Genomic DNA, 15,554 nt, shown 5'->3' on the forward strand with positions numbered 1-15,554 from the left:
ATCTTAAATCCCGTCCAGCTGTTTTATTCCACGCATGGGGAAAGCAACAGATGGCTGGACTTAATGCTCAAATGCCTTAATCCTCACGTTAATTCGATCGGTAAAGATTGTTTGGTCTCCTGCAATGGTTTCCATCTTGATACTGCCTTAAATATAATGAATTTCACCGGAAAAAAGTATGATCAGCTCGTTCTCTCTTGACCTGATATATAACCTACACTTTCTGGATTGATTTTACAGCGGATATTTCCAGAAAGTTATCAGAAATGACTAGCTATAAATGATAATTATATGTAGCCTGTTGGACTAGCTCCTGAAAAAGATTTCCAGGTGCTGCCAAGAAAATGTTGGCAACACAAATAATTATAAGAAACACCAAAAGATTGAAGGCTATCATTTTATCACTCATAGAACAGACAATATGAACCTTTTCATATCTTCTTCGTTCAATAGTTTTTACAGCGTCCATCTCTACCATCTCATTACGTGTAACTGGAAAAAAGAAAATATTTACAGCTTCTCCAGCAAAAGGATTTACAAGGTGAAGGGATTGGAAGGAGGGTGGACAACAGGAGTTCTGGACATGCTCACATTCCCTCTAAGCACATGAGGAGCCACTGTATCCTCCACGATCACAGGGTTAACCTGCACCACTCCCTCCGGTACTATCTTCTGGTCATCAACCTTAGCCGATACCTCAAAATGCATCCTCAAACTCCCAGGCTTTGTCCTTCATTTAGGAATAGCCTCCAGACCAAGCCCATCTACTCCTTTCAATTTCTTCTCAACACCAAACCCTGTCTTAACAAATGTCTGAGCTGACACATCTGCCTTCAACAACTTGAAGGAACCTTTCTTATTAGCCTTGGGACCCAACATAGAGGTAAGCAATTTCTCAAGATCAACCAAGTTCGAGTTTGAGCCATTCACAGAAGCGAATGGCCACATTGTAGTGAAATGTTTAGGAGTTAGAACAGTAGTAGCTTGTTCCAAATCAACGGTGGAGAGGGCATCAACAGGTTGAGATTTTGCAGGCAAGGATAGCTCCTCAAGTCCAGGAGCAAGGCGCTTCAGCTTGAGTCTGTTATTAGAAGAAGGTGATGATGATGGAGATGTGAACGAGGTGGGCCCAACAATCCTCGGAGAGAGGAGTGGAGCCCCTTCAGAACGAACAGCTTGACGCAGCTCTTCAGCTAAGGTTAGAAGCCCAGAAGCAAAACCAGATCGAGTTCGATATAGAGGCAATGGAAGATCAATCGGGCGACGCAGACTAACTGATCTCGCACCCTTCACCGGGACAACAGCACCATCTGCTAAAATGACTTTCTTCAAGACACCAGCATCCACATCATGCTGCAGATTAAAAAATAACAATAAATCTTTTCAGATCCCGAAGAAATTTCCTATGGTAAACTAGGGGTGAAAATGTAGCCGAAATCATGGTAGCAAAAATAAATTCTACCATTGAAAAGAACCCGGAATGAATTAGAATGAACCGAATAAAATGGAAATCAATCACATACCGGCAATGAAATGCGCATATCTTTGGCATCCTGAACCCATATCTCGATGGGCCCAGCAAGATGAAACGGAGCTAAAACAAGCAACCCATTACCATCCTTTTTTGGTTCCATCAACCCGTTTTCATCACCGGGTCTAACAAGGTTTTCAACTCTAAAAATAGGCAAATCAACAAACTCCCAGCGGTTCACGTCGTCCAATAACTTGAACGGAACCACCTTATTATCGACCTCCACAATAAATTCATAAGCCACTGAAGGACTCACTAGTGTTTTAAGCTATCAGCTTAACAAGAGAAGAGTTATAGAAGAAAAGTAGAGAAAAGAAGAATTACTGTATTTGCTACTTTATTCCACCTATTGACGGTTAACTACCTTGAAAACTAACTACCTCAGAACTAACTTATCTCACATGATCAAATCAGCTAGTTTGTACAGCTATTTTCTTCACATGCCTTCCACATTCTGCACATGCTTAAATCTCCATCCTTTTTTTTTTTTTATTGAAGACTGGTAACAATTCCCCCATCTTAAAATGATTCTTGCCCTCAAGAATCTTGACTGAAGCCTGGAAACTGTTTACTAAGCTCATATAAATCTTCCCAGATAGCGTTTTCATCGAACAGATTAGACCACCGCATCATCCCCATTGTGGCGGCCATGTTACCTTTCTTCATAATGAATCTTCCCATATCCATCCATTGCAGGTAATGTAGTTGATACCACCACATTACTTCCCACCTTCTTATTAAGTAATGAGACGTGGAAGATTGGATAAATTAAAACTCCTTCTAGAAGTTGTAATTTATAAGCTACAGCACCAATCCTCTAGATCACTTTATAAGGGCCATAAAATCTAGGGTTAAGCTTGAAGTCTTTCCTCAAAGCCAAACTTTTCTGTCTATATGTTTGTAGTTTAAGGTAGAAGAAATCGCCCACGCTGAACTCTTTCTTAGTCCTTCCCCTGCCAGCCACATGTTTCATCCTGTCTCTTACCATTCCTAACTGTCTTTGAAGAACCTGATCCATGTCCAACCTTAACTGCAACATAGCATCCACTGCCACCACTAGAGATATATGTCTTGTGGCACTATTCCCCTACTGGGAGGTTGGTATCCATACAGTGGCTGAAAGGGACACATTTTAATGGATGAATGATAGCTGGTGTTATACAATCATTGGGCCAAGGACAACCGTGAAAGCCATTTCTTAGGATTATACATCGTCATACTTCTTCAGCACTTTTCCAAACACTGATTCACCCTCTCAGATTGTCCATCTGTGTGGGGGTGATATATTGGGCTCAAGTAACTTAGCTCCCAACTTTTTAAATAATTCCCTCCAGAACAAACTTGTTAGTACTGAAAACTGAAGCTGGGGGTCCATGAAACTTACAGAAATGATTCAAGAATATTGGAGCAACATCCTGAGCTGTAAAAGGATGGGACGGTGTAATGAAATGAGCATATTTGATGGATCTATCATTTATCACCATAATTGTATCATTTCCCTTGGATTTGGGTAGAGATTCAATGGAGTCCATATATCGTGATGTTCCTCCATGTGCCTTCTGGTAATGGAAGGGGCTGCAATAGGCCAGGATAACCCACTCTCTCTATCTTTGCTCTTTCACAAACATCACATTCCTCCACCAATTATCTAACCATTTGTTTCGCTGCATGCCAATAGAAAAATGCCTTCAACCTTTTTTAAGAGTTCTGAACCCCTGCATGTCCTCTTGTGTAGGAATCATGTGCAGCACCCACCAATCTGTTTCTTAAGTCATCATTATTCTCAATCACAATTATGTTTTTGTATTTTAATACTCCACCAGAAAGATTGTAGTCGGGCCAACAAGCAGCATTGAATATTAGTTTCTCAGCCACAACATTCTTCCATTTTGGATCATTGTTGTCATAACCAATTTTGGTTATTCCCCACAATTTTACTTTTTTTTTCAAAATAAAAAAAATAAATAATAAAAAAAATAATAGTAGTAAAGAGACTAATGATGTTAAAAAAGCTAGCAGAGAAAAGATTTTAAATATAGAAAAATCAAGTTATAATTTTAGATAGAATTAGAAGCATAATTGTACTTTATTATATCTAAAACTGGAGAGATAATGCAGATTTACAATCAAATTAAATGATTATTGAAAGATTCTGCATAAAAATTAAGTTCAGGATCATACAATTAGATTTTTAATTGGTCAATTTGATTTAATCATGAGCCAAATTAAAAGTTTAATTATGTTCAAGAATTATTTTGGATCTAATTAAAGGATTTAATTAGATGCAATGATTTAATTATACTTTAAATTGGTCAAATTAATTTTAGTAAGGGCTTAATTGGTGAAAAAATAAGTCTGGGAGCTCAATTTGGACTTAATTGAGAAGATTGAAATTTTAGAAGACCAAACTTAATTTTCACAAAGTCATTTAGTTCAAATCAGGGACAAAATCATAACAAAATCAAAGTTTTGGGGTCAATTAAGAGCTAAATTAAAGAAATTCACAATCAATGATCATTTTAAAAAAAAACATCGAATTAGGAGGGCTCAATTGATGTTTTGAGAAGAACTTTATTCCATTCAACTCGTCCATCAATTCATCAATGAGAGGTATTAGAAACTTTTTTTGTATTGTGATGTTGTTCAGCTGCCTGTAATCCATGCGAAGCCTTTATGTTCAATCCTTCTTCTTAACCACTATAACTGGTGATGCAAAAGGGCATTAATTGTGCTAGATAACGTCATTTGACAATATTTCCTTTACCAACTTCTTAATTTCCTCTTTATGAATGAAAGAACTCCTGTAAGGTCTGATGTTAATTGGTTACACCTTCGGAACAAGAGGAATTTTATGATCTAGTCTCCTCACTGATGGTAATTGCTGAGGTTCATCAAAGATAGACTGAAATTCTTTTGACAATGCCTTTACTTTTGTATTTTCAATCTTCTTGTTTGGTTTTTCTGAGATTGATATTGAAAACAATTGCTAAACAAAACCAAACAAAGCCTCATTTAAATTTTTATGAACTTTAATTGTTATTATCATCTTTAATATGGCTTCTTTCACTATCCCTTTTAACTCTATTGGTCTTTTTTTTTTTTTTTTTTTTTTCTAAAAGAGATCTTCATCTTGATAAAATCAAATAAGATAGGAGAATAAATCCTTAATTGATCTACTTCTATGACTATATCAGACCTTCCTAATTGTAATAACTTCAAAAAAGCTTGAAGTTGATACCAAGTCACACCTTCATATCGTTATTTCTTATGCTTTATATTTCCAATACACTAGCTTATATTCTATTGTTTTCCTTCTAATTATAATTGTTATAACTACTTTATTCTAACTACGAATGACAAACCACTTTAACAATTAACTATCTCACTACTAACTAATCTCACATGATCAAATTAGCTAATTTGTTACAACTATTATCTTTACATGTCTTTCATATTCTGCACATGCTTAAATCTCCATTATTTTTTTTATATTGAAGATTGGTAATAGAGTGTGTCTCTTAAATCAAAACTCAAAATCTTAAATCACCCGTTTGAAACCCTAAACCCTACACTATCGCTTCCTTTAAATCCTACTACATGAAAGATACGGTTAGAGGAATTAATAGTTTATGAAGTTAATTACATACCAAGATCACTTTTGAATGGGGAGGGGAATTGATGTCCAGTGTGGAGATCAAAGCTTTGATTAAGCATACAATTTGTAAATTAGTGAGATTAGGGTTAGGTATCCGTTTGATGATTTCATAGCCATTAATATGCGTACCAAATAAGGGGATCAAACTACGAGGGGAAATCAATAGATTGAGAATTGGATTTTAGAGAGGGGGATTTTTTTAATTTTCAAGGTTTATAAAAGGGAGAAGGTTCTAGATTAGTGGAGGGTTTATGAAATGGTGACATGTAATAAAAAAAGCTAATGAGAAGAGAGAAAATGATACGAAGGTAAAAGATGATTGGTTAAGATTTGTTGGTGTCTAGAGAAGGAATAAGCTTTATATTAACGTGGAAGAAATGGAGGAGGGTGGGGTACAAAGATATTTAGAGTTGTTTTTGCATTAAATGTTCGGTTGATGTTAAATAAATGACTTGTCATTAAAAGAAGTAAGTGGAAGGTCGGATTAGAACCAAAGATCTTTCTATATATTATAACCAAATACAACATGACACGACACCTTATTGCAAATTTCAAAAATAACATTTTCAAACCATGATACTTTCTGTTAATGTAAATGATTAAAAGGATAAACATAATAACATCACCGACTAGTAACTATATGTTTAATATGAAGCAATAAGGTTGGTGATGCATATAATTCAAGAAGAGATTTCTTATGAAAATTACAAGAGCAAAGCAAAGGATCACCTAACACAATATTTGGAAGGAAAACCTATGAATCAGAATAAATATCTAGATGGATGAAATCCGTCATTTTGGGAAAAATAAAAGGAGAAAAATGGTCAAAATATTTTCGTACATGTCCCATGAATTTGGTTCTCTAAAAAACAGAAGGAAATAAAGTTAAATGTGTGATTTCAACAATACTATAAACAATTGAAGTAATTTTATTTTATTTTTTTTGCTGTAAAGACTCATAATAATAAGAAAAATCATGAAAAAAATCACGTACTCACAGAGTCTTGACCCATTCCTTTTCCCTCGTTGCTTGATTAACCAGGTTTAGAAACCCTTGATTGGATCGGTTGCTAAAGATATTAGAAGTTTTTTTTCCAAAAGAAAACGCTGTAGTAAATTGGAGAGGATAAGTTAGTCACCTTAAATTAATTTTTGGAAAGACTCACAAAGGTTTGTTCATTTTTTTGTATAGCATTATTTAGTGTAATTTTAGTTTAGGGGGTCTCATGCCGGTCATTAGATGAATTTGGAGATTTACTAGGTAATTTCATGATGTCTTAAAAAATCCAAATAGTCTAAGAAAAGGGATCCTGGGTTGGCTAATCAATTAGTCATAACAATCTCATTCATTCTCTCTAGCCAAGATAGTTGATAACTTATACTTGATACTTGGTAGGCTAAGGTGCTTGTGGCTAGTACCTATAAAAGATCCCCTTTAGTGGAGGTGGAGACTCTCCGATGTTTAAATAAATATATTTATAGAGAAAGAAAATACAATAATATTCTAGAGAGAGATGTTCTAAAAATATATATGTAGTAGAGAATGAAGATTATGAATCTCTGTTCTAAAGGTCTTATAGTATATTTATAGCTCATGAGTTTTGTCCTTTTATGGAGATGAGGGACTAGATTGTAATTTTATCTTTGTGATATTTTAAGTTGTATTGTGAGTTGTATTCCACTTATTTTATCCAACAAAAAGATGGAGATATGACGAGCCATGAAAGATTTTAATACATTTAATGGTATTGGCGAAATGTAGATTTGTTTAATTAAGCTTATTTGTTGAGATATAAATTCTCTAAGATTTTAAGAAAAAATATATGGAATTAATGGTGTTAGATTCATGTATTATGTTTGAATCTGCGGGTGTAGCGAATTTGGCCATGCCTGGGCTATGATAACAGAAATCCTCAGGCTCGATACTTTTAGAAAACACGTGTCAGACCCACCCTATTGGCCTGAAAGTGCATCAGGTTAAGCTACTAGGCTTGGCAACACCTGTTGGACCCAAGAGTTAGGTTTGACAGGCATCAGACTTAGATTGCATCTGGGCCTAATGTACTACCAGGCCTAAATATTGGGCCTGACGCCATCCACCATACCCAAGTGTTGGGTTTAATAGATGTTGTCACACCCAAACATGGGACTGGTGCTGTCAGTCCCTAACATGAATATGGTATTGGCCAGACTCGACGCTCCAGAAGCTTAGCACACTGTCAAGCCCAAGCATGGTTGGGTGTGGCTAACGCTAGACCCAACACGTCTGAGCTTGGCATACTATTGAGTCTAGCATTGGCCAAACCCAACGCGCTCAAGATTTGACATACTGCCAAGCCTATTCATGATTGAGTTTAATTAGAGCCAGACTTAATTAGCTTTTGGATCTAACTTTGGTTAGACTTAAACGCGTCTCTATTAGAGTGTGTTTATATTCATGCATGCTAGTTCATTGCACTAGTAATTCAAAAAAATTATATTCATATTTTTTTATTTGATATTTTTTAATAAAAATATATAAAGATACAGACAAAATCTTGTTTCATTGTAACACATCCATAAGCTTGTTTAATAGTGTGGTTGTAGTTGTTTTTCAAATAATTGTTTGTGCTAAAATGTATGTAAATGATATTTTTTATTTTTTAAAAATTATTTTTGGTATTGTTATATTAAAATAATTTAAAAATACTTATTAATTTAAAGTTAATAAAAAAATTAAAAATTTAAATTTTTTTTAAAATATTTTAAAATACAGAAACAAATATGATGACCAAAAAAGTAACTTAATTTTTCAAAAGAATAAAGCGGCTGCCGCTAGACAGTACTTTTCTTAGTTTCTTCTTACTATTAATTTGACGCGCTTTCAGGGTTAAGACCACCACGATCACAATCGAAGGGGTACAGGGTCACATCCACATGTCCGGTCAAACATTCCAGAAACCATCATAATCGTCGGTGCCAATATTCGCCACCTTCACGGCATTTGGAATGGCTGCATTCAGTCTCTTGTTCCCTCGTTCTCCGTGTGTAAACAGGTGGACTCTCATATTCATCCTCGCTTCCAATAAATCCGGCATGTAGAATTCTAGTTTCAAGCGATCAACCTGATCGGAAAAAGGGGGTTAGAAAACAATCTTTTTTCTTGGACTATCAACGGCTATTCATGAGAATATATATATATATATATATATATATATATATATATATATATATATATTTAACATGAAATTGTAGCAGAACTGAATATTCAAAAGTGAGAATTTGTTGGCCTCTGAAAAGTGGGTTGGGTTCCTGGAGTCAATCTAGAATGTACATTAGTAGGTCCAGCCTGTCCGTACTCCGCACAGTGGCAAGCGATGAAGATGGTTCCGAGATGCTGAAAAATATGAAAAGGATTTATGATTTCCAAGATTACAGGAGATGGGTTGAATTTTTGTAGTCGGGGGACGCCCACTTGTGCTTCATATGTTTTTAATTCCTTGTATATCGCTTTATAAAACGAAGATAGGCTTCCCCTGTGCGGAAGTAGCATATAATTAATTGAGGTTGTCGATTAAGGAAGACGTGTCTGTCTCTCACTGACTATAATAATTGAGTAAAAAATCATCAACCAATCACCTCTTCACGGCCCTTTACGTTACATCAGCGTTTCTTGTCGTATTCAGAACTCGCATTTCCTCAGTAAGATTCTGGGGAAAAAAAAAAACAAGCACCGGCACTCAATGTTTCCTCCATCTTCAAGAGGTTTGAAGCTCGAGCTTCCTCGCTATTATCCATTTCGAAGTCAGCAATATTTGCAAATTAATGATGACTTGCAGAGAATACGTACCTTCTATGTTTATGATAATAAATAGTTTGAAATAACCAGCTAACTATACATTGAACATGAACCGGAGCTTGATTTCATTAAGAAGGACCCTTTCTCAGAGGAAACTCACCGGAACGATCCTTGTAAGAGTAGATTTTCAAAGCCTATTACGCAGTATAGCTTATCTGTCATCTGTATTTTCCTGGCTATCAAATGAACACCCAAACGATAATTGATATCATGTGATGGTCAGGTCATGGTATTTGTCATTGTACTGTGAGATGTGAAATCTTGTCGATAGGTTTGTCACCTTTTTCTTTTCTTTTTGATCCACATGCATGGTCTGTCACTTTTGGACACTGATCGATTTTGCAAGCGATGTTTCTCCATTTTGATGTGCGTATCTGCTGCTTGGTTTTCATTTTCTTCTTTTATTTTTTAATGGGAACAATTAATCCATAGCTATCTTCAATGCGACAGAGAGAGATGAAAGTCATCGGAAGATCACAATCTTTTGTGGGGACTAAGGTTATAATGATTCCTTTCAATAATTCAATTAATATTAGATTAGTCAGATTCATGTCTTGGACGCCACTTTTATTACTGTCTACACGATCCACTGTGATGCGAAAACTTTCGCGGACTGTCAATTCTTGGAAGTCATCATCAAGCACCAAAAAAGCTCGTCGGTTATGGAGCTACATCAATCATGCGCTCCATAGCCATTTAATTAGTGTAACGTGCTCGATCCTGCAAAACTTGACAAGGGATGGGAGCTTTCCTTGATTTCAACGCTGCCCTTCCTTATCTCCTGGTGAGACTGCAACAATGGCGATATTAAAATTTATCTTATGCCCATTTTTTGTTCTGATCCTGATGTTAACGTCCAAGTAGCGACTTTCTATGATCATGGATTCATGAAAGAGGTAATTCTTTTGAAGTGTGCTCAATTGAACCAAATATAATAAATTAAATATACGATACCATCTTTTTTATATTCTTGAGCTTTAACATAATCTTCTAAAATCTCAAATAAAGATTGTTATTGTGTTTGTGTGCGACACATTCTCACGTCTAGTTTAAGTCGGATACTGCACTAAATTCCCGACTCACTTTCCGGGAAGCTTAACATGGTTGTTGGCAACGTATCGGTTCCACAAGCCATTCCCAGCAATCAAGCAACTCTAGGGAGCAGAAAGAGCATCTGATTAAAATTACATTTCCTTTAGAATGGAAAACTATGAGAAGGTGATTTTCCATGCAATAGGAGCTAGCTGATCATCCAATCTGATCATGACTAACCCATTTGGCTCCATGATCGATATGTAGCTGCTGAAAATCCATATGGAGATTTCAAGGAACATGAGAAACCAGCGACACCCATTCAGCCATTGATCCGCAGGTAATCGTGTTTATGGGCGGATACAGATTTTTTGTAGTAATTATTATTCCATTGGTGTGGACGAAATTGTTATAAATCATTATTAGAACATTACAAAGAGAAAAGAGGACACAGACTGCCTCTTAAAACATTGACCAAACAAACTACAACAGCAAAGCATGTTGTCTACACACCTAAAAAACCATCTTCCCTATTCAACCACCTTAGTAGGTAAGAAAGGGACTGAACATGTTCAGTTGAATAATCAACCTCACAGAAAAAAAAAAAAAAAAAAAAAGGCCTAAACAAGCAGCGAGATCACTCTTTTGATACGGATGGGTCTTGAACATAGCTGAGGATTCAATAACCATGCAAAAACTGATTAGAAAAAACCCTCCTGCAAAATGAACATCGCAGCAAATAAGCTTATATGTGAGGATAGAAGGTGGTGGTGCGTTACAAGCCTTGTCTACTTTTGGAAAGATAGTTTTGAGCTGTGTGTGTGTCTGTATATTCTGATTATTTATGGTGTCTTCGAAGTTTCCAGCAGCAGCAAAGAAACTAATGGGACCATCGTATGAACTGAAGTCGGAGCTTATTTTTCACATGAAATACTGGAAAGCTGAGCGTAAAGTCTTCACTAGATCCTTCACTGACATGTTGAAGTCTATATCCATCTGCAAAAATTGAATATGCTTTTTATTAGCATTTGACAAAAGAGAAGACGCATGCATAAACATGTTAAACTGGATGTTCAAAAGGAATGGTTGAGGACAGAACTTAATTACCTGTGCAATAATAGTAACATCAAGAGCAGAAGTCCCAAACGTAAGGACACTGCTATTGATAACTGATAGGTGGAGTTTCTCAACTTCAGCCACTGTTTTCTCCAAAACTCCTTTGTTTTTCTTGCAGTGAATTCTTATGAGGACATGTTTGTCGCAGAATCTTGCTTCAAGTTCTGGCAACGTCTCATGAATAGGTCCTTTAGACACATCTGAGGAAGAGTTTTCACCACCCTCATCAACATAGACATGAGATTTCCTCACAATAACCACTGATTCCATGGTTTTCCTTTTTGTTTGTTCCTCAAGTGTCTTAACTCTCTCTTGCAATTGTTTCAAGTACTTGATAGCATCTCCTAGAACAGAAGCTTTATCCATCTAAAGACAAACATGCTCCCATATATAAGTTACCGCAGACGCCAAGATTGGAAATCATGAAGTTATCAGGAATGGCAAAATAAAGGATTATCTAAAATAAATTCGATACCTTTTTTAGCCCAGGAACTACAGCAGATAAAGCTATGAATCGTTGACTGAGCTTCTCCCGCCGCTTCCTTTCTGCTATAATGTGATCTTGACTTTGAGAAAGTCTAGTACCGTTCGCGCTAATCATCTTAGGTCCTTGGGAGGCCTTGAATGCATAGTTTTGGTTCCCAAAGGAATCTTGAGAAACTACCATGTCAGAAGGGAGATTGTTGATGCTCCTAGAACACACTGCCTCCTCTTTAGGCTTCATCAATCCCATTTGATTTGCGTGGTTGGGATTGACAAAGGAAAGAATGTTCGGAGAAAAAGCAGGTTGTGGGTTTGACAAATGATCAGTTCTCAGTTGTTTTGTTGGTCTGACACTATCCATGGAGGTTTTGAGGTTGAAGTTTTGGTGAGAGAAAGAGTGATGTATGTTCTCTCCAAATGCAGCAGCAAATGGTAGAAAGCTGGTATCATCAAGAGAGTTCATGAACCACTGGTTGGTGAAGCTTGAATCCTCCATTCCCTATAGGCCAACAGTATTTAAATCTCAGAAACTCCTGAATTACAAACAAAAAGCTTCCAAATTCCTATACCTGATAATTAAAGTTCAACAATCATCACAAGTGCTCTTACCAGTTCACATAAAGCTGTAATTGATGAAGTCTCCATGGAAGAAGCTCCTTTCTGATGATGGGAAGACAACAGGAGAAAATCAATACTGGTGTGGCGGGGCGGTCACCAAAACAGCTGAATTAATTCGATCTAATGAACTATACACAAATCCAAAACTATGCAAATCAACAAACATAAATCGCACTCACACAGGCAAATCAAAGAAGGAGAGGACAACAGTTTCGAATAAAAATATAATCGTTACAGCCTGTACTTGTAAGATACAAGCACTTAAGAACTATGATTATATAAGCATTATAAAACCCCGAAGGCTTTATCAGATAAAGATACATACGGAGACCAAAAAACCAGGAATTGGAACAAATGTACAGTCGCATGAACTGTCAGCCTTCGATAGTAAGTGCTCACCAAGCTTTCTATGTCAAACCTCCACTAAAGCAGGAGAGATCCTGCCCTCTTAATTCAACTTTTATAGCTTTTCCACCTCGTGTGTGATAAGCGATGTGAAAGGGCCTTGGGGTTTTGATCAATATAGGCTGGATTAATTTAATAATTCGATGGCTACATCATGGCAAATTGGAATATTTTTAACTCAGTGGGTCGTTTTTGCTGACAAACCAATTAACCTCTATGAAATCATTTTTGTTGTTTTGCAGACTTTATGAGATTGATTACCAACTAGCCGTTGAAATTTTCATTCAAGGTTTGCTAATTAGAAATTATAACAAGGATTGTTTGATATTATAATAATTATTATTTTATTTAAAAATATAATCAAATAATATATTTTTTATTTATTAAAATTTATTCTTAATATCAACACATCAAAATAATCTTAAAATATATAAAAAATACATTAATTTAAAATAAATTAATTTTTTTTTTCAAAAACACTATTAAAACTAAAAATCAATGTCTCAATCAAACTAGCCAAGATAAAATTGATTGTATTTTTTTTAATTTTAGAACAAAGCCAACATTATTTTTGTGAATTTCATTTTTATATATATAATTTTTTAAACGCAATTAAACATTAATTATTTAGCTTGATTTTTTTTAGTTAGAGTTATTGAAGAAGTGGACTTCCATTGCATTTAAAATATCAACAGTTTATTGTATGGTTTTTAAAATATACTTATAAATATGCAACCATATTAAATTCACGAAAAAAATGTGTAACTTTAATAAAACCTAAAAAGAAAATAGTCTTAGAATATTTACTTGCGAAATGATCCAAGGAAGCGATCAGGCAAACAGTTAGAAACCCGTGTGAAGGAAACGTGCAAGTATTTGCTTAAAAATGTCATACATGGTAGGTTCAACTTGGAACTTTCCTTTGACTTTTTTATTTATTTATTTTTAATCCAATAAGAAAACGACACCTGTTGTTATGATGGGCTGGTACGGCCTGTGAAAAGCCGACCCATAAAGAGGTAGGCTCATGATTACGAGTGAGGACCCATAACGATGTTGCCAAAAAGTAATGAGAGTTTTTGACTGGTTAACAGCATGATTGTTCGCAGCCAAAACGCTGTCGGGTTAAATTTTAATTTTTTTATATATATTTTTATATCATGTTAATATTAACAATAAATTTTAAAAATTTAAAAATATTATTTAGCTATATTTTAAATAAAAAATATTTTAAAAAACCTATGGAAAAAACAAACAAGCTCTAGTGTATAAACTAAAGAATTAATTAAGTGCAACATGAGTTAATAAAATAATAATTAAATGTGGATAAACTTGAAATGGATCTGCAAAGATCTCTAATTCCCAGCGGATCAATGGTTGAGTCCAGGCCTTAAAATGCTGGGAGCAAACATTGGCTATGGGGTTTCGATTTCTGCTTGCTATTGCCCACCTGTGAAAATCATTGAGAACCTTCACACGGCTTGCACATTGACAATGCGATCTCATTTGTCCTTTCTGCAAGCATTAATTATAATTAATTAATTTATTTATATTTATATATTGAAGGAAGAGAAGGAGGGCACACAGTTGTTCTTGGGTATAAACAAAACAAAGAAGTAGGCGGTGCTTGCTTGTTTTGAAAAAAGTGTCTTCAACACCGGATTATTTTAGTTTTTTTTTTTTTTTTTTCATTAAACTGCCAGTGCCAATTGTGATAGTTGAAACTCAAATGTAGGTCCGGGGATGTTTGTTTTTTGCGGTGTTTATTGCTGTAGTTTAACTATGAGTTAAAAAAAAATTATATATATATATATATATAATTTATTCTATTTTTAATATTAATAATAATTTTTGTTAAAGAATCTCGATCCAATAATTTAAACTTATAGATAAAAATCTCTAGATATAATTTATATTATTTTCTAATACATATCATCAAGTAAAAGTTTTTTAAACTTAAAACTTGCACAAATTTATTATATCTTGTGTTTAATTTTTTATTAAATAAATGAGAATGGTGAGATTTAAACTCGTGATCGCTTGATCAGTTAAACTTTGATATCATGTCAAATAATTATCCAAATTCTCAACCTAATAATTTAAATTATTAAATAAGATTTTAAGATATGATTTATTATTTTCTAATAAATTCTTTTTAAAAATATATTATTATAATATATTTTTAAATAAAAAATATTTTGAGAAATAAATATATTTTAGTTATTTGAGTGTTATCAATTAAATGTTAATTTAGAATCGATCATGAAAATAAACGATCACTACCTAATTTTTTATTTAATAGTTTTATTTAGTTAGAAAATAATAAACTACTTCGCCTGCAAAATGAAGTACTCAGAATATTCCGAATAGACCACTTTTTAGTGCTGGTTGGCCCTTATTGTTTCTTGAAGACACGAATTGGTCCTTATTGTTTCTTGAAGACCCGAATTGGTCCTTCAAAAATAAATAGCTCTTGGAAATAACAGATGGTGGCATCAATAGTAGCGAATGCCTTCTCTAGGGACTAAATTGTGTGCTTGACCCCTGTTTAAATCCATATCTTGGGCTCTGCAGGGCCGCTCTTCTATTGACAGGCCTTTCAAGAGAGGGGAGCTCAGGCCCAAAGAATGTAGAAGACAAGGTTGCGTTCAAGCCATTTTGCATTCAATTGGATAAGGCAAATAAAATGGGCCACGACAACGCACAAAGGAAAGCACGGTGTAAAAATTATTTTTAATATTAGTAAATTAAAATATTAAAAAATATTTTTTAAATACAAAACAAAAAAGAGTGGAGGGGAGGTTTCCTGCCGGTTTCTTTGTTCTTGTCGTTTTGTCGGCCGCTAATCTCAGTGGTTTTGTTTTGAATATGTAATA

General features: G+C 34.8%; 2 protein-coding genes across 4 annotated transcripts; both read right to left on the reverse strand.

Annotated features, from left to right (window-relative positions):
- Positions 1-305: 305 nt before the first annotated feature.
- Positions 306-1,811, reverse strand: LOC118051794 (protein TUNICAMYCIN INDUCED 1-like). The gene is made up of 2 exons (XM_073412743.1): positions 1,524-1,811; positions 306-1,353 (listed from the first exon to the last, which is right to left on the reverse strand). The coding sequence occupies exons 1-2, from the start codon at positions 1,632-1,634 to the stop codon at positions 733-735; spliced, it is 732 nt and encodes a 243-aa protein (XP_073268844.1). The 5' UTR covers positions 1,635-1,811; the 3' UTR covers positions 306-732.
- Positions 1,812-10,422: 8,611 nt separating this feature from the next.
- On the reverse strand, positions 10,423-12,751 carry LOC118051893 (transcription factor bHLH25). 3 transcript variants are annotated; one of them, XM_035062664.2, is made up of 5 exons: positions 12,673-12,751; positions 12,265-12,315; positions 11,648-12,154; positions 11,164-11,538; positions 10,423-11,052 (listed from the first exon to the last, which is right to left on the reverse strand). In XM_035062664.2, exons 2-5 carry the CDS (start codon positions 12,298-12,300, stop codon positions 10,978-10,980), a joined length of 993 nt encoding a protein of 330 aa, XP_034918555.1. In that variant the 5' UTR covers positions 12,301-12,315; positions 12,673-12,751; the 3' UTR covers positions 10,423-10,977. The 3 variants fall into 3 exon arrangements, with proteins under 3 accessions (XP_034918555.1, XP_034918552.1, XP_034918554.1); XM_035062661.2 differs by having other exon boundaries at positions 12,599-12,704; XM_035062663.2 differs by lacking the exon at positions 12,673-12,751 and adding an exon at positions 12,453-12,552.
- Between the last annotated feature and the right edge of the window lie 2,803 nt (positions 12,752-15,554).

This window comes from Populus alba, chromosome 11 (genome assembly GCF_005239225.2).
Source record: "Populus alba chromosome 11, ASM523922v2, whole genome shotgun sequence".
NCBI lineage: Eukaryota > Viridiplantae > Streptophyta > Magnoliopsida > Malpighiales > Salicaceae > Populus > Populus alba.

Bases quoted from the DNA above. Each gene is read 5' to 3' on its own strand.
- LOC118051794 (XM_073412743.1), bottom strand. From the start codon at position 1,634: ATGGAACCAAAAAAGGATGGTAATGGGTTGCTTGTTTTAGCTCCGTTT. The intron at 1,354-1,523 runs GTATGTGATTGA...TTTAATCTGCAG, and splicing joins ATATGCGCATTTCATTGCCG to CATGATGTGGATGCTGGTGT.
- LOC118051893 (XM_035062664.2), bottom strand. From the start codon at position 12,300: ATGGAGACTTCATCAATTACAGCTTTATGTGAACTG. The intron at 12,155-12,264 runs GTAAGAGCACTT...GTTGGCCTATAG, and splicing joins TTACAGCTTTATGTGAACTG to GGAATGGAGGATTCAAGCTT. The intron at 11,539-11,647 runs GTATCGAATTTA...GTTTGTCTTTAG, and splicing joins TAGTTCCTGGGCTAAAAAAG to ATGGATAAAGCTTCTGTTCT.